General features: G+C 31.3%; 2 protein-coding genes across 3 annotated transcripts; one reads left to right on the top strand and one right to left on the bottom strand.

Moving 5' to 3' along the window:
• The first annotated feature begins 423 nt into the window (after positions 1 to 423).
• On the top strand, positions 424 to 1,976 carry LOC125858678 (putative F-box/kelch-repeat protein At1g20790). The gene is made up of 2 exons (XM_049538505.1): positions 424 to 1,570; positions 1,822 to 1,976. The coding sequence occupies exons 1-2, from the start codon at positions 424 to 426 to the stop codon at positions 1,974 to 1,976; spliced, it is 1,302 nt and encodes a 433-aa protein (XP_049394462.1).
• A 281-nt stretch (positions 1,977 to 2,257) lies between these two features.
• Positions 2,258 to 9,171, bottom strand: LOC125860722 (CDT1-like protein a, chloroplastic). 2 transcript variants are annotated; one of them, XM_049540739.1, is made up of 9 exons: positions 8,961 to 9,171; positions 7,807 to 8,038; positions 7,605 to 7,724; positions 6,122 to 6,347; positions 4,922 to 5,569; positions 3,794 to 3,995; positions 3,608 to 3,698; positions 2,767 to 2,836; positions 2,258 to 2,534 (listed from the first exon to the last, which is right to left on the bottom strand). In XM_049540739.1, the coding sequence occupies exons 2-8, from the start codon at positions 8,010 to 8,012 to the stop codon at positions 2,782 to 2,784; spliced, it is 1,548 nt and encodes a 515-aa protein (XP_049396696.1). In that variant the 5' UTR covers positions 8,013 to 8,038; positions 8,961 to 9,171; the 3' UTR covers positions 2,258 to 2,534; positions 2,767 to 2,781. The 2 variants fall into 2 exon arrangements, with proteins under 2 accessions (XP_049396696.1, XP_049396697.1); XM_049540740.1 differs by lacking the exon at positions 8,961 to 9,171 and adding an exon at positions 8,338 to 8,356.
• Positions 9,172 to 20,253: the final 11,082 nt, after the last annotated feature.

Genomic DNA, 20,253 nt, shown 5'->3' with positions numbered 1-20,253 from the left:
ATTCTGTCTATTTGGTAAGCATTAGATTTGATGTAAAACTTGAAATCGCTGTAGTATTTTCATCATGCAGAAGAACTAAGGTAGTATCAGATTTCTTGTTACTTAATGGATTTAGTTTAGATAATAGTTCTTAACTTCTACATTAGGGATTAAAGAATCGGATAATAAGCCACCGAAAGGTAGACACAACTCATCCAGGAGACTGAAGATTAGTGAACTGACTAATGTTGTACAGAATATTCTCGTTCACGGTAACAGTTACGTAGAAGTTGGATTCAAAAAACAACGGTTGGAAACTGAAACGACGTATCCTTTCATAAAAGAATGGAACACACACCTTTTGGTAAAAGTAACCGTAGAAGTTGGTTATAAATAGGACTCTTTATTTACACAAACTTCCAACATAAGAGAGGAGAAGAAAATATGGATAATAATGAAAAACGTGATGTCGATGCCCTTAGGGAGAAGATCTCCCGCATGCCCTTGAAGGAAGTTGTTCAATATAAACTTCTATCAAAGGAAGTTAGAGATATGATTTCTCATGATGCTGAATTTGCCCAAATTTTGTTCAAACGTCATAAAGACTCTTCTACCCAACTCATCTACACAGTATATGATGGGTGGTCAGTACGAAATAGTTTCTGCAAGATCTCCTTAAACCCAATCACTCAATCTGTGTCGACTTTACCCGATGAAATTGAGATTCTGGCCTCATGTAATGGTCTCATTCTCATTGATTTTGAAAGAGTTAGGCGTTACTGTGTTTTCAATCCCATGACTGGAGAGCACCAATTGATAGCATACCCAAATGTTCCGCCAAATAATATAGAAAGCATAGGGCTAGCGGTTGAGTACCCAAAGGCAGATCACTACAAATTGGTAACCATCAATAAGTTGGAGGAAAATTCCAACTTGTTCTACAAGTTTCACCTACTTTCATCAGAGCAACCTGGCTTGTGGCGTGAAATCCAACTGAGGACCAATTCTTTCGTATCATTATGTGTTGGTGGTCCACATGTTTATTGGGGCGATTCTCTGTATTGGCTCAGAAAAGACGGTAGTGTTCTAGCTTTTGATACTAAGAGAGAAGAGGCTACACTAATTGACCGTCCTGAGTTTCTTGATCGCGATTATGGTAAAATTTTCAGTGGTCAGGATATATGGATAGGGAGGGCGAAAGGTTTACTTACCCTTGTATGCATTTTCAGAATGCACATAGTCATTGCTACTTTTGACAGTGCAAACAGATGTTGGATGGTTCCCCGCACTTTGGACAACTTCGTTTTAAATCAGCAAGGCAATTTTAAAGGCTGTCCAGTCTGGATCGACAGCAAGCAAGTGTCTTTTCTGGTACAGAATCCCCAGACACGGCATTATGATCTATACGAGAATGATACTAATACCAATGTGTACCAAAATGCTGCAGTGTTGGACAGAATCAATAGTCGCATGTATTGCTTCCATCCAACGTTGGCTTCTGTCCATAGCACACCCGACAATGATGTACTGATTGATGATCAGGAGCATATTGCTGAAAATTTGAATGACATTAAACTATTTATCATCGAAGGTACCAGTTAGTTTCTGTTCAATTTTGTATTTGAGTTCGTGTGATGTCCTAATTGAGACTTATGGTACCGATTCCTTTCAAATTTATGTTTAAAAACATGTCAACTGAGCCAATGGACATTTTCATAGAAATATTGTGTGCCTTCCCTTTGACTTTGGTGGCGTTTTCTAATTTGTAGGTCTGATTATATACTTGAAACAAATCTAAATAAATTCTAATTCTTCTCAAATTTTGTATATGACTTTGTCCAGGTATTCCCAGAGAAGAAGAAGAAGAAGAGGAAGAAGACGAAGAAGAAATTGAAGATGAAGAAGGAGGAGAATTTGAACATGAAGAAGAAGCATTTGAAGGAGAAGAATTTGGAGGAGAAGAAGAAGCAGCAGGAGGAGGAGAAGAAGAGGATTGAGGGCATAGTTAAATATTGTAATAGACGTAGTTTCTACATGCATTTTGAAAAAAAAAAACACTTTTTTTCTGCACATTTCAAGTGATGATATCCAATAAATAAAAGTTTTAGCATCGACAGGGAAATTTGGCAATCTTCCATTCAAGATTTGCTTGACAAAATGAGGACAATGACTCGAAAATAACTTCCCTATTAAAAATTTTTGTGGAAGTGTTAAAAAGAATAAATGTAAATTTTTCAGGGAGGGAAGGAGTAAAAGGAAGAATGACAAGGAGGAAATGTAACACCAAACTGCTTTATCAATCAATTAGTTGAGCAATGACATACTACAAATTTACTGCAACTTAAATGCAAACAAGCTGCTCTGCAGTCATCATTGATACCACTCTACTTCAGAAAATATTTCAATACAAATGTATGCACTCGCTACATGTTTTAGACTTAACCATCACCCTCCCTTTTAATACTCCAGGAATGCATCATATTCTCGTATATGCTGCAAGTAGGTCGAGGAACCATAAGTATGTATCCACTTTGAGCAACTCCAACAGAATGTCCCTGAAAAAGAGGATAAATTATCACATGCTCGCAGAGAAGCGCACTCATAGAGTCTTCACAGCGCATCTAAGGGTCAGGATAGTTTGTTCCCCCTTCTATTTGTAAGTGAATTTTTTTTTCTTTATAAGAATAGAAGTGCAAGCTGGTCGGGATAGTTTGTTCCCCCTTCTATTTGTAAGTGAGTTTTATCAATGCATTTTTTTTATAAGAATAGAAGTGCAAGGTTACAAACCTTAAACCAAATAGATCATACACCTACAACCCTTTCGCAGACAGAGTTCAAGTCAGAAGCTTTCTTGATACTGCACCCAGAAAAAAAAAGCAATCATGTTCTCCACCAAAAGAAGCCATGCAAATTAACATTCTCCAAAAGTTTATGCAACCATATACTCCTCTTTAACGATAAAAAGTTATTCAAGTGAACAATATCCAATGCTTATTGGTTTATTGGTTTATGGTCCTCAACAATCCTCGACAATAATGATAGATGCTAGAAGCTAATGATAGCTTAAATGACAATCAAGAAGAGTTAAAATTCCAAGCGAATCGTTAAAATTACTTATAGAATATTTTTAATGACTTTGTCATTGTTGAAAGTCATTATTATATCAAAATTGATTAGGAATCTGAAAGAGTAGGGGACTTCTCTTGTTTCATCTCAAACTCCATATAAGGAGCCCTCTTTTACGTTGTTAACCTACCAATCAACAAAATATTATCTCTCGTTTCTCTCTTCACAGGGAAAATAACTAAAAGGTTTGTGCAAAACAGATGCCAGGAAACAGCAGCAGATGTGCTGGTACCAAGCCATTTGAGCAACTATCAATGCAACAATATTGACCCTGCCTTCTAAAAACCAAATTTCAAAAATATAATATGGATAAAGAATTTAAAGGAGAAGAGTCTCCAAAGCCCATGAAATCACCTAAATATCAGTGGAAAATTAGATTCTGTGGAGAAAATCCCTTTGGAGACTGAACCTGTGACCCTCTAAAACAGAAAAAAATAATCCTACCACACCATGCTCCTAATATCAGAACAAAATTCAGTACAATGTTTTACACAATAGATACCTGTACACAAGGTCTCCAGTAGGAGCAGACTTCTTACATAGCCAATCTGGAACTAGCCTTTCAAGAAGTTCTATCTGCCCTTCCACATCAGCTACATGAAGACAAAATACATTTAACTCTATCATAAAGTAGATGAAAATGAGTCTGCAAAAATTAGAAAAGAATGGATACAGCTTTTGACCATACTGTTCTCATCAATATCAAAGTCATTCACTATGATCTTGTGAACAAGTTCCACTTTAGTCATTGATCGACAGCCAACAGACTGAAAAATGCGGTGAATTAGACGAACAAGATCAGATAAACTGAAGGATTCTTGCCGGGCTGCAGTTAAATGACTTGGATAAATCTTCTCTTCCTTGCTAAAGGAGCAACTCTTTTCTTGAACCTACCCAGAAGATTCACAATTAATTTCATGGTAAACATATCAATAAAGCAAGCGAAAAATGTTGAGGCAACATATTCACTTTCCTTTTCACCTTTGAATATATGCTAAGTAGACATAAAGCAACTCAATCATACACCTGAATGATGGCAATCCCATTTAACCACGAGTGTCTAAGAGTGTCTAAGATGAATGAAAAACTTCTGTATATATGATTGGATTTTTTTCTGTAGAGAACCATGTGTGGGTTCTTCACTTTAGAATACCACTTAAACATCAGGGAAACTTCCCCGAATATCAACATATTATCATTGTATGAAAACTGATGTATCCACCATTTAATAGTGTTCTCACTTTCTTGTCACAAGGCAATAGTGTTTTCACTTGTTATATTCTACTACTTATCTCTGGCTGTTCTTGTATGTGACTTTTTTGAGCCATCACATATTGTTTGCAGGGAGGGGGTAATTTATTGATCCAGTACCAGGGACTTGATTCTGCCTAAAATTATTATTTATAAAGATTCCACCTAAATCACTAAACCTTACCCTTCTTTTACTTTGCACAAAAGTATTAACTCAATGTTTTGACCATTAAATCACACCCTTAGATGCGCAACAAGACACTTCTACTAATACCAAATAGCCAACCAGGAAATAGATGCCCAAATTAGCATATTACTTAGCTGCTTATACAAAAGAGAGCGGAAGGAAATATCTTGACAGCAAAAACCGGCTACAGTATTAAAGAAAAAAAATATCTTAAACTAGTCAAAGATAGTGTATGTCACCATTTCAAGACTAAATGACTGAAGAGAAACACGAGTAATCCCTGGGTAAGCTATTGAGTGCGCACATTGATATCAGAAGATTCTGTGGCTTTTCTAAATGTAAGAAAATCTAAGAACTTTCCCAGGTAATAAATAGTACCTCATTAGGGCATATATCAGCATTAACATGATCTTCCTTTGACATAGTCTTCCTTTCTATGTTAAGGTCATGATGTTGTTCTAGACTTCCAGAAATCAAATCTGAAGACATCTCTTCGCCAGCCAATGTGGAAAAATCTAATGACCTTTTGACAGTTAAATTCAGAACAACAGAATCTTGGTCTGTCATTTTCTTGTGCTTGTCTTCGGTAATTGGAACCGATCTCTTAGGTGTCGGTTGAGCAGGTGTTTCAAGCATTATTTCACTCTCAGGCAGAATCTTCATAGGAGTTCTTTCATTTCCAACCAAACTACAACCAGGTATAGGTTGGCACTCTTCAACATTGTTCAGGTTGATGGAAGATTTGGATGACTCAGGAGATGTCATTTTAGAGTCAAGTTCCCGATTCAATGTACACTCAGACTCACAAGGTGAGCATGTGGACAAAGGTACCGAGAACTGATCTATTTTTGCTTCTGCAAAAGCCGTTTGCCGAGAAAAGCGTGGACTGAAGGATGGACAGAGATGGGATGATGATAATGATTTGGATTCATGAAAACTTGCTAAATCCAAAGGCAAGTCTGCATTGCTAGTGAGGCATCTTTGGTTAAACGGGTCAGGAAGTACGGCTTCAGGGATGTCACAATCCTGCTTACATTAGAAAATGAAAATCTCAGAGTATATATATGATGGAATCAACTTAGTTGCACAAATAAAGATGCATGATCTGTGTCTTGACCTCCAAATAGTGGGATATCACTCATTCTAAGCTTCAAAAACCAATTTAAAGAGCAAATTATTTCAAGAAAGCGTTAAAGCAAGACCAAAACCTAATGCACAGAATTATAATACACTGTTCAGGATTAAGACAACTTATATCCATCCAAATAAAGAAATCCTTTGCAATAGCTCCTCATAAAATACCTAATAAATCAGCAACTGAAGTTATGTGATATTGCGAGAAATATTTTTGATCAATTAGCTTTATCTGGTTATGAAACAGCAATTTTTTCATGCATTAGAGGAGAAAAAGTTTATGCACACGTGGAAAAATAAGAAAAATAAGGAGGGTATTCTTCAATTAGATGCAACTGTTTACTGAAGCACCAGATTCCACATATCCAATTCCTAATCGTGTCAAGACTAATTTGAAGAATTCTTCCGGAAACAGTCAAATACGGAAACTTTAAGGGTCATTACCTGAGCATGTTTGCGGAGAAAATTCATAAGCCTGGATGCAAAAAGACTGTTGAGGGTCATAAACTTCGAGTGTTCTTGGTGATCTTCCACAACATCAAAATGCAAGGTAATATTAACATCTGGCTTCATACACATGGTCCTCGCATCATGTACAAGTAGTTTATCTATCTGAATGGCTTCAGGAACTATGTACTTTATCTGTGCGAGATGCTTGTGTGTGAATTTTCTGACAAAAGGAAGTAGAGGAATATAAACTTAATTGTTGAAATATGTTCCAACTATCGACTGAGAATGATAATGATACCAATATACTCGTGTATGATACATTTTATGGATGCAATTAGTGGACAGTAGATTTACTAATGAATTGAAACTGATAGCATTTGCAACCTCATAAAATCCACATCAACACTACGCCCTCAGTTCTAGGCAAATTTGAACCCACTTTACCACCCTTCCAAACCTCAGTTACATAAAATTCATAAATTCACATGTTTCCAACAAAAGCAGGACTAAGTATCACAAAAGAAAGTCATAATAATTCACTCCCTGCAACTTATAATATAAGGGAAAATCTGTGTAACAACTAACAAGCCAAACAGATCTCCGTGACCCACCAATGCTTACCAGTGAGCTAGTTGGTCTTGGTAATAGAACAAACATGCATCCCAATCACATGGCTCAGTCAACAAACAACTATAATATACATAATGCTCTAGTTCCTTTGAAAATCACAATTTTCTGCAGATTAAAAGCAAGCAACTCCCAAGCTCTTCTTTTCAGTAAATGATGCTATTTGCAACACCAAAGATTTACTATTCCACAGCAACGCATATTATGTGTCTCACTAATACAACTATATTTGAGCGATGAATCAGAAAATATTCTTTAGACTAATGAAAGTTCAATGAACGGATTTAGGCGGCATTTGTTTCCAAAAAGTGTTAAAGTTTTTTTTTTCAACCACACTATTAGAGAATGATGTTTGGTGAAACAAAATTCACCTGGTTTTGAAACAAATGACATTTAATAGCTTCAATTTGTTATAAAAAAAAAAAAAACTCGATGCTTCAAGGCTTTGATACAAACATGGATAATTCTAAAAGAAGAGATATGTACAAGAGCTTGAAGAAGGTAATATCATTCATGTAAATGATAACATGTTTTTTTTTATAACCGAGAAATCCGTCCGTGACCCGCCCTTTGGACCAATCACAGCCTTCTAAACTCGGTGGAAAATGGGACAAATGATAACATGTTTTACTAGCTTCAGGACACATTTTGTTTTGATTTTCTCAAGAATGATAACCAGAAAGAGAGCTGCCACCATCAAGAAATATTTACAGAGGTAAGACCAATCATCAATTACCACATGCAGGAAAGAGATTTCGAGAATAGAACAGATATAAAAGGAAATTCATTCTGATAAGATAGTCAAAATAAAATAGTAATGAGAAGATGAGGTTGGAAACCGCCCAGCTACCTTCCTGTCAGTACTTCAACCTGACTGGACACGTTCTGAAAAGTAGGTGACCGTTTTCGTAGATTGAGCAACCTCAGCGAGCAAAGAATGCGATCAAAGAACTCTGACAAGTTTCTGTATCTGGAGATCAATACATACTCACTGTTAGAGTTAGAAAACATTATATGGATAAACTTGTAATCTAGTTTAAGGAGGAGCGGACTTTTCAGGGAGCTCAGCAATATCTATTTCATGGGTAATGTGTGATTGCTCATTCTTTTTCGCTGGTGTCAAAGATGAAAATTCTGTTGCAACTCCAGTGTCCCCCCTCTTCTGCAAGGGTAAAGGAGATAGAACACTTGACTTCTCTGTCTGATTTTTTACATCCAGAACTCCTTCTTCAGCAATTACAGCGTCTGTTTTCTCCATGTTTTAATATAAAGAGCAGTACAAACCTGGAAGAAGAAATCTCATGTTAGAAGCACCTTTACATTAGGTTAAAAATAATTCAAAAAAATCATATGAGAGCCTACTGCCTTAATCTAATGCAAGGACATTGAACAACGCATTCACAACATGTAAAAGTGGACGCATCCACTAAACTGCAATGAGAACAGCATAAAACTAATAGAAACATTCAGTAAAACAACCATGTAAGTGTTTTTTACATAATGAAGTTGATTGTCCAGAGACCAACTCATGCAGTCAAATAAAAAGCCTACTGATGACAAATTTCCTTTGGAGAACTATCTACCTGAAGCTGATAGGCTCCTACACATGAACAGAGTAAAGCATAATCAAGATACAATTCACTTTAAAAGAAATGAAAAGAAAACAGCAAACACAAACATAGTTAGGAAGACAAAGAGTAGCTTTGAGCTACAATTTCACAAAATTGCGATTACAACCAAAATCCCACGCCATTCTAGGGGAGTAGGTTCAATGTAAGCTTTCTCTTTTATATTCTACTAGCACAACGACTTACTATGTTAACCATATTGACGACACAAAATTAAAACTCATAAAAAGGAAAATAGGTCCCTAGTATGAACAGCTACAGTGAAACCAAAAGTTATAATCCTTTCATTTCGAAACATTACATCTTTGGTACTGCTAGCTTGAGCATTACAGTATGTGCATACATAAATTACTCTTCAGTACAGTAATTCACAGTTAATTCCATCAATTTTCTTAATCCGTCTTCTCAACACTTACTTGACAATTACTCCCAGCGAAAGGAACATAACCAACTGATCTTCAAATTCGTAAGTAAAACATGGTTGCCATGAACGGTATTACCCAGTAATGACAAAAGTAAAATTTAACCTAAAATGGTCCGAGTAAGTTTAAGAAGTAAAAAAATGGAGAAACCGTCACCTTCAAATCTACGTTCAGGAATATGAATCAGCTCTTTCAGCTATCGAATTTGCAGATCACAAAAAGCGATGAGAAGAATCAGCCAATCAATTGGAAACCCTAATCGAAATTATTTTTTTCCGTTGTGAGAGGAGGGAAAGAGCTGATGGATCTTCATTCAAAAATCTACTCGTTATAAAACTTTGGGCCAGAAGGCCCAGAAAACGTTACAGTTCTGGCCAGTTGGGCCTTCCCCTGCGCAGGATGTTATCTTAATTTAAGAAAGTTTTACCAAAAAAAATACCGCGACGCTGATTTATTATACTTGTTCAATTATTTACAAGTTTTTTCAAGCGATTGTAACTTGTTACTCTCTCTATTCTAATTTATATGAGTTAGTTTTATTTGGCGGAATGAAGATTAAGAAAGTAAGAAAGACTTTTGAATTTTGTGGTCTAAAATGAGAGATAAATATTTCATATTTGTGTGGCTAGAGCCTAGAAATTACTTCATAGATAAATAAACATTTAAAGTTAAATTGTACTAAATATAAAAATATGTCATTCTTTTTCTAATTGACTAAAAATGAAAGTACGTCAGGTAAATTGTGGCAGATGGAGTACTATTTTTATCAAAAGGAGATGTAACAAATTACTGTAAGAAAACAAGCCAAAAAAGCTTGACCAAAATTATTTCAACTTAAAGATGTAAGGGAAAAGGGTTTGATCGAAATTGTTGTTACAATACGAACTTTATGAAGGACCCTTTACCCTTGCACTATTTAATAGTGTATTTAAAAAGTATATATGTGCCTACGTGAACAATTTATTATTTATAATTATGCAATATTTATGATGTCCACGTGAACATATATATACATTTAAAATACACTATTAAATAGTATAGGGGGGTAAAAGGTCTTTTCCAAAATTTGGTATCGTTACTGCAATTTCGATCAAAATTCAAATATATTTCAGACTCTTTTTCCAAGATGTAAGCTCCTCATTTATCAATTTGATGAAAGTTTAATTAACTCATCCAAATTTTACTCAACAATCATTAAACACCCCTACATGGAGCAAACAAAGTAAAATGATAATTACTGAAACACCCTTTTCTTTTCTAACAAACTTATGTAAAAAAAGAAGGAATTACAAACAAAAAACGTCAATTCCTAAAGAATTCCCCAAACGCCACATACATGAGAAAATGGAAAATAGAAAAAATATTATTTTTTTTCCCATTTTCTTGCCATCTTTATCCAAATTGCTATCATCAATAAATGGGCTCACCCAAGAATGGGAAAGAACCAATATAAGTTTTGTTTTTGCTTCTTTTAGATAATAGTTTGATTGTTATGTTATCTGTAGCCATTTATTATAGAGTTATATTTATATGCATCTTCTCTCTAAAATACGAGAGTTATAATATCAAAAACAACATCGAGTATCCAGCAGTTCAATCATAGGCGGACCCACATGCATGGTGTCGTGTAAGGGTTTACATATATTTGATAATTTTTTAAAAAAATTTAGTGTATATATATATATATATACACTAATTGTGCACTCTCGTAATTAAAGTTCATTTGAATGCACTGGTTAAAATCATCACTTTATCTCGCAACACTGCAAGTTTGAGCTCAGATGAAGGGCTATTTTTAAAATTTTACTCCCTCTGTCCAGCAATACTTGTTCATTATTGATTTTGCATACTTCTTAAGAAACTATAAATAGAAGGGTAAATTTACAATATTATCCTTTGAATATAATAAATACAATGTATTAAAAAACGTAATAGAAAAAATAATTAATAACAAGAATAAATTAGAAACTAAGTGTAAATTATCTATTAATTTCATAAGATGGACAAATATCATTGGACATCTCAAAATAGTATGGTGGACAACTATTATTAGATGGAAATAATATTTCCTTTAAAAATAATGGTGTCCCTGTCTTCAAATCTTGAGTTTGGCTCTGAGTTCAATTTAATTGCCAAACAATCAATTGTGATTATACAACAAAATAGGGATTTAAACATTCTTTCTGGGAAATGAAGAGATTCTTAGCAAAGATTTTAATGGATTCTATATGACATGAATTTTAACAAATGAAAATAATAAGTTTCAAATGTCCAATGAGCAATGACTCAACAAAATGAGATTTTACTACTAAGTCCATACAAAATATATATTTTTTTAGGCTTATAAAAGTCTTTTCGAAGGAAGACAATAGCAATTTTCACAAGGCTTGTAAAAGTTTTTCCGGAGGAAGACAACAACAAATTTTCTAAGCGAGGTTGGGAGAGGATGATATTTACACATATTTTTTTCTTATCATGAGAAAATAGAAAAGTTATTTTCATTATTCTAATAAATTCTCAACTCAAAAAAAGCTGAAAAAAGGCAACAATAATAAACAGAAATAATATCAAAATTAATAATCGAGGTTACATAAATAACCTATAGTAATAGAAATCTGAGAATAAGAAAATTACAAGAATAATATTGATAGCTTACGGAGGTGAAAAAGATATACATTCAATTATCTACTAATTTTTTGTTCTAATTATCATCCTCCATAAATTGAAATTACATGAAAGAAGATCATAGCATTGAAAAAAAAAGAAAAAAACTTTTTTATAATCAAATCAATCAACTTACAAAAAATCTGAAATCTGACATCAAAGATAGGGTACTATCATTTTCTATTTGTTTTTTTTTTCCCTCTCCAGAAATCTTGCAGTGTCCCTCCCTCGAATCTTTAATTTGATAGCGGCAAACTCACCAGGGCCCACCTAACAAATCATATGTGGGCCCCCGCCGACCAACTTCCCTGCTCCTTCCACGTACACCTTCCACGTGGCCAAGACACCAGCATGACGAAAGCATACAAAACAAAACACGACCTTGATTTTTTTCTATTTTAAAAAAACATGATCTAATTAATTACTTGTAGCAATATTTTAAGGTCATTAATCTAATTTATTGAGAATATTTTTTTATTATATTTTTGTATGTAGCTTTGATATTGTAAACTTTCTAATAATATATATATGTGTATAAAAGTTAGAACTTGAAAAATACATCATTCATTTTAATTTATAAGATTTTTTTATTAATCAATAAAAAAATGGGGTTTTAAACTTAGAATCTCAGCATGTATTTTAAAACTCTAAATCATTGAGGCAATTTTAATTCTTATATATAAAGATATTTTATGTATATAATATTTTTTATTATTATTGAAAGGATTTAAGTGAATACCTTTCTATCCTCCTAAATTTGGCTCTAATTAAACAGTTTAACTTCAGTTTTTTTTTATTTCTTTTAATGACTCATTCATGTCACATAAATATGCTCAAGTTAAATGGTTTTTATAAATTGAAACAGGAAAAATAATACCGCATTGCCAACAATAATAGAATTTTTTTTCCAAATTTTCCATCTAATGCCTACATTGAAACTCCGACTAAATTTGTATCGCGCTTTAGACAATAATTGAATTTATGAATATAGAGGAAAGTGGAAATAATAATGGAGAAGGGGAAGGTGAAATGGAAGACACGCGTCAAGAGAGAAGCGGCTGCTTGGCTTTGACAGCACGTGATATTGCTTTTATGGGCAATTGTCAAATGCTGAAAAGTTGGTTACTTTCCGTTGCCGTCTCTGCCTCACAATTCACATGATATTTCTTCACCTCTTTTTTATTCGTTAACCGTAAATAAGTTCATCACTTAAAATATATATTTTATTTTATTATATAAATTAATGTTAATAAGTTGTTGATGTATTTCACTTTTTTCTTTTAAATTTATGTAATATCCTTCTCTTTAGTCGTTCTAAAAACAAATATTATTAATATAAATAATTTTATTTTGTATTTTGTTCTTAAGTAGGATTCACATTCATACGAATGTTTAACTTGGTCCCAATTATACAATATCCTTTATGTTTTAATTTACTTGCACATTTTTCTTTTTAATTTGGTGCAACCAAAATGTCATTTTTCATAATTACGAATAATTTAATTTGAAAATTCTTCTACTATATATCTATGTCACACGAATGATCAAAGAAGGTTTTAGATAACAAATTTTGTAAGTTCCTTTTTTTACTCAAATTTTTTAATTTATTCCAAGTTAATGATGTCAAATAAATTGAAATAAAAAAAAATGCTAGTATTAATTAAAACATTAATGGTATAACAGTCAAACCATGCCACGTAGCTGCTCCATATTTATGTAAAATAATAGTAACAAATGTAAGGTTTGCATCGTTGCCTTTTGTCAGTCTATTTCAAAGTTCCCTATTCATCATTAGATATTTATGGAGTAACTCGTTTTCAACTAAAATTGAATTCTTTCCCTTCTTCCTTTCTATAGAAAAATTATGTGTTAAGAGTTGAAAGATTCAAAATTGAGAGTGTAGCACATACGGATGAATGCAATTCTAACAAATAACAATCTTTAGAACATTTTCTTTATAAAATATATAAATCTAGAGAAATTACTAAATAAAAGATCGATTTATACAATAAACGTTCGATAGTACAATATTTTGTTTTTCGATTTCAGCATTATGTTGACCAAAATGAGGTTTCAATATTAGATGATTAATCAGTCTTATGAATTTCTTATAAAATAAGTTGGGAAGAATTTAATGTTGAAAAAGAGCGATCGACATGATATTTCATAATTAAGCCGACTCTACCTCTGATCAACACGTAGTTGCTGCATTTTGTATCATTCTCTTTTTTTTCTGTCCATTTCAAATTTCAATTCAATTGAATTCTGATTTATCATTATTAGATATTTAGGAATCGTTTTCACTTAAAATTGAACTCTTTTCCACAAATTCTAGACTTTGCATGCGTAACACGTACACTGAGTAGTTGTTTGTCCCATACTAATTTGAACAACCACGATGAGCTGACGTAGAGTTCACATAATGAAAAATTATATTATTTATATATGATTAAAATTATTTCTAATGTATATATAATAGATATTGAACTTTTCTTTTTATCTTTTTTCATGTGTTCACCTACTCATAATTTGAACTATCTAAATAAAAATTATGATTCGACCACTGATGTTGAGTAGTAGTACAAATTTTGGACCACATAAGGCTAGTAGTACACTAATATTTTCAACATTTGTTTGGCCAACGTTACAAGAATTTGCATATATGATGAATAATACTACTTCATTAATGTTTTAAATTTGAAATGAGAGATGGAAAGTCAAAATAAAATGTTTAGGTCACCAATATATATTGAAACTGACATTATTGTCCAAAAGAAATTAAGAAATTGTATATATAATATGCTTTCATATAGATCATGGACGGCGCCCATGTCCTTTTGCAGTTGTTGATTGGTCATGCCTCCGTCACAAAATCATGCACAATGTAAATATCCTAAATACTTATCAAATTAATACCATAATTTTATCATAGTTAAATAATATAATCAAATAAAAAATTAATAATAAGTAAAAACAGTTACTACCATTTTTTTCAAGTTATTTATTAGTACTTAAAAAAAAAACTTCTCGCACAGTGTTACATGAAATAGTCTTCTGATGACATAATTGTGAAAATAGCTCTACACAGTCGATGTACATAAAACATGTTACAGTATTCCAAATTAGGAAAAATTGTTATAAATTTCTCTAAAATTACTAAAGTAGTTGGATTAACAAGTCATTTTCTTAAAGCGATCGAGGGGCAGTGTGCACCCTGTTCCATGTCAATTCTTCCATTATTGGATACTTTACAGATGCATCAAGTACCAAAATCACCGACTAATTAAACGTGATATATTTTTCTTTCAAAAATAAATAGTACGGGATCCCCTATTTTATGAAAGTTAGGTTAGATAAAGGTAATCATCGAGGGATATAATATAATGATTGAGATCCTTCTTTTTTATATATTAGAAGTGTCGAGGACAAATTCACGGTGAAAAGCTTTCACCTTAATAAATCCTAGGTTAAATATGAATGAGTGGAGCTAATAGTATATAATGAAGCAACTTTGTTTGGGTTAGGACCAGATTTTATATATTAGGGAATCGGATTCAGATCTGTACATATTTTGTTGGATTGAAAAACTCGTCTTTTTTTGTTGCCACCAAATTTAAAACTGACGTCTTTTTGTAATGGGTTCTTCAAACAATATATGTGATTCATCATGACTTTATATATATTTATTTATTATATAATGGAGATATTCTCAATCGTTTCATAATATTGGTCATATGATAAAGTGATATAGACCACACAAGTGAAAGTATTTGCACCAACATATAATATGGTCCATACATACTTTTTTCTAATCATTTTATGCTTTACAATTCTCTGTTCGAATAACTATATATATTCAAATATGTATGTAGGCAAGGGGATATATTTAATCTAGCAATCGTGATATTTATTAAGAATGATTCTAGTTATCAAATGATTGAATAATAATTGGAGTAATTTACTTATAATAAGCGGTTTAATTATCATTTCTCACTTATAAACTATAAATATTAAACAAATAATCGACTTCAAATAAAAATGTAATATACGCACATTGCTGACAAAAATTTCTCAGCAAAGTTGAGACGTGTTTCAAAGAGAGGATTTTCTAGGAAGATGATTTATGGTAAAAACTTATTTGTATGGTATGTTTATACCAAATTAACGTAACTTATCGTAGTTAAGTGATTTAATGAAATAACTATAAAGATTATGTAATCAAATTAAAGTCAGGGTCGACTCAATAACATTAGGGGCCTAAAGCGAAACTTAAGAGAGAAGCCTTAATATATATTTTTTTTCATCATATACTTTTATTTAAAATCTACTTCTCTAACTATTTTAGATGCGAAGTCATTAGGTACTATTTTATAATCAATTTGTTATAATAATTCTTTTTCAAATGGTAATATAGCTAATTCTTTCATTCTCTTCAGACATTGTTGATCTTAAAGAAGATTTAATCAATTTTAATTTCGAAAAAACTTCTTTCGGCTGAGGCAACAGTTACAGAAAATGTTAACATTATTCTATAAGCAAAATATGTATTTGAAAAAGAATCAAGTCTTTTTATTTGATTGAATATTTTCATTAGATCATTATCTTCTACTTGCATTATTTTCCTTAACACTTTTATTTCAAAAAATAAATCTAAATCATCAATATCAGAATAACTATTACATTTTAAATAAAGTTCAAGGTTAAGACAATACATTTTAAAATTCTCATCATCTAGTGATCTCAATATTTTACCACTAAATAAGAAATCAAAAATATTTTGATATGCTTCAATTGGTTCAAATCTATTTTGAAGTGAAAAAATAATTTGATCTACTCTACATATATAAAGCAAACAACTAAAAGATTCTTCAAGGAACTTTGTGATTTTGCTATCCATATTTTCATCAAATTATTTCTTATGAAATTTAGGTTTATTTTCATCTCATATGCAATTTCATTAGTAGAAATCATAACTTTCATAGTACATATAATTTATTATTTTTTTAAAATAACATATATAAGTAAGAGTAATTGTTTTTTTTTAAATGGGGCCCGCAAAATATATGGAGTCCCAAACGATGACTTTAGTGGCCTAGGGGTTAAGACGATCTTGATCAAATTTAAATAATATTTATGTATATATATTTATACACGTGACATGCATTTATTGATTTGGTAAAGCCATTTGATATTGATAAATGTTTACCAATGATTTAGTTCATTAACAAGAATATCTAAGAAGTAATTATCGCTTCAATTAAGTAAATATCCCTAATAAATCTCAATATTTCAAGTGCATGGGACCTGAATCTATATATGATAGTGGCCCTTTGGAAGTCAAAGCCTGTGCAATAAAAAATTAAGTTATTGTATATTAGTGTAATTGTCATCTTACAGTCATCAATATTAAAAGTGATAACAATAACAATTAGTAATTGTTTCATTGATAGTTAAAAAAAGAATTGACTAAGAAATAGTTTAAGACTTTAAGGGGGTCCTTAAGGGGTCAATTTATAGTTTAATCTTGTATCTAATTTAGGATAGAAAAATCAAACTCTACCAATGAGGTTTCAATGGAGGAAATANAAGGTAACGGTTACAGGAACTGTTAACATTATTCTATAAGCAATATGTGTATTTAAAAAAGAATCAAGTCTTTTTATTTGATTGAGTATTTTCATTAGATCATTATCTTCTACTTGCATTATTTCCCTTAACACTTTTAGTTCAAAAAATAAATCTAACCCATCAATATCAGAATAACTATTACATGTTAAAGAAAGTTCAAGGTTAAGATAATATTTTTTTTAAATTCTCATCATCTAGTGATCTCAATATTTTACCACTAAATAAGAAATCAAAAATATTTTCATATGCTTCAAATCTATTTTGAAGTGAAAAAATAATTTGATCTACTCTACATATATAAAGCAAACAACTCTAAAAGATTCTTCAAGGAACTTTGTGATTTCGCTATCCATATTTTCATCAAATTGTTCTTACGAAATTCAGGTTTATTTTCATCTCATATGCAATTTCATTAGTAGAAATCATAACTCTCATAGTACATATAATTATTTTTTAGAAAAATAACATATATAAGTAATTTTTTTTAAAAATGGGCACCCCAATATGGGGCCCCGGGTTAAGATGGTCTTGATCAAAGTTAAATAATATTTATGTATATATATTTATACATGTGACATGCATTTATTGATTTGGTAAAGCCATTTGATATTGACAAATGTTTACCAATGATTTAGTTCATTAACAAGAATATCTAAGAAGTAATTATCGCTTCAATTAGGTAAATATCCCTAATAAATCTCAATATTTCAAGTGCATGGGACCTAAATCTATATATGATAGTGGCCCTTTGGAAGTCAAAGCCTGTGCAATAAAAATTTAAGTTATTGTATATTACTGTAATTGTCATCTTACATGAGTCATCAATATTAAAAGTGATAACAATAACAATTAGTAATTGTTTCATTGATAGTTAAAAAAAGAATTGACTAAGAAATAGTTTAAGACTTTAAGGGGGTCCTTAAGGGGTCAATTTATAGTTTAATCTTGTATCTAATTTAGGATAGAAAAATCAAACTCTACCAATGAGGTTTCAATGGAGGAAATAGGTAGCTATTTTTACACCAACTATTAATATTTAGTCACTCTTTTGACACAAAAAGTTTTGAACCAAATACCCCCAATTAAAACACGAAACAACTCCATCAAATAATGCTACTAGAATTCAAAAGATTAACAAGTGGAACTCAAGGAAAAATTCATGCGGTTCAAACTTTATAAATTCAAAATCAAGAAACGATTCAATATGATAAAAATAAATAATACATCTGATCAGAGTTCATATCATTTGAATCTTTAAAAAAATTGTGATAAATATTTTAGAACGAAGGAAGTATATTGAAATTTAGTACTGTTATTATATGGAGAAATCTTCATATCTAAATTTAATTATCATTTTAGAACTATATAATTTAAGTTGGTGAAGCTTTAGTTTTCTTTCTTTAAAAAAAAACATAGACATTTTGATTACGTATTTGTAACAACACACGATTAATAAAATCGATGGAGTAAGAACAACGCCTCTTTTGGTTTCTCTTTCTTTGGGAATAATTAACTATGTGATTAGTGAATTGTCAATACTTCCACGTGTGGAAAACATTTGGATTAGTGCAATAAAAGGGTTTATTTTGCAGATAATTAATAAAACACATTAATTAGTTGATAAGACATCCTTTATATAGTATTATTAGTCCTCTTAAGCAAAGCCAATAGGCAAAACAGACGTCCATAATAAAAGAACTAATTAAGGTACTGCACTACTACTATTAAAGTCAAAACAACACATTCCTAAATCCTACCGACAAGGGCTGATTAATTCTAATAAGCGGCGAAGTTAGAATTTTTAATTTTTTGATTAAGAAATTTAAAATATGAAGAAGTGCATACAAAAATTAAATAGAGTTTAACATCCATCATAACATATAAATTTAATCATGCATAAATAATATAATTTCTTGTCGAAGACATTTGTCTAGACATGATTTCATGGCCGGCTACTATAATGAGGTGCTATTATATAGGTATACTGACATTTAATGTTTAATCTCAATTCTAAATTAAATGGAATTGAACATTTTCTCGATCTTATGTCGCTCCACATTTAATTGTAATAAAGCGATAAATATTCACTTTTATTTTTAATTAAAGATTTTAAATTCAAATCTTATATATCTACTTAAAAGGTCATGTGGATAAGAATGTGTATACCCTACTTGCCCTCCTAGAGAGCCAACCCATTGTGATTTTGTACTGGACATATTGTTGAGTCAAGCCTTTATTTGGTACATATTCAAATTACCGTTATTAGAAAATATTTTATTTGGCATATATTTAATTCGTTTTTGTTAGAATGGTTTTTTTTTTTAGATAAATTAAATCCGATCAATGTCATTAGATATTACTATCAATATGAGTATCAGACATCGCGTATCAAAATATAACCGTTCCTATGCACCTATGTAGTGGCTAGTGCAGGTATTAGCAGCAGTACACTTTCTTAGTTTGCCCATACCGGCCAATCTTAATTCTCAATAACTCAGATTCCTCGTGCCATTCCGCTCATATTATCCAAGTAGATAAGAGCTTTTAACTTACATAGATGGATATGATATAATTCTTTTTTAATCCTACTATCTCATTTTTATGTATTGTAGAACATGCAAATTGCTTTATTTTAAAGATTATAAAATCTATTTTAATAAAAAATTACTAGTGGTAAGAATAATTTAGATACTTCCCATAGTAAATTTATACACATGTAAACTAAAAGGAGTCATTAATGGACTTGATTTGTTCTTCGGCAATTCATTTAATTATTTCACAAGAGTACGGTTGTACGAAGTTTTATTTATTTATATAGTAATCTAACTTATCAATACGATTATTGTATAATCAAAGCTAACACACATTATGAATTAATTGTTAGTTAAATTCAGAAAACATTAGAATATAAAAATCCCAACAAGACTCAAATGGACCACATTTTGATAAAGTCAGCATTACTAATTTCTAGCATATACATAATTAAGCATATAACTAGAGGATAGAAAGCAAGACATAGTCATATAGGTGTAAAGTATTTGTACGAACACTCATAATATATCTTGAACGCATATAATTAGAGGGTAGAAGGCGGGACATAGTCATATAGGTGTAAAGCATTCGTATAATATATCTTGAACTAAAATTATTATTGAAA

Source organism: Solanum stenotomum, chromosome 3, assembly GCF_019186545.1.
Source record: "Solanum stenotomum isolate F172 chromosome 3, ASM1918654v1, whole genome shotgun sequence".
Classification (NCBI taxonomy): Eukaryota; Viridiplantae; Streptophyta; class Magnoliopsida; order Solanales; family Solanaceae; genus Solanum; species Solanum stenotomum.
Note: the sequence above shows the minus strand (reverse complement) of the source record. Positions and strands in the feature narration are given on the sequence as shown.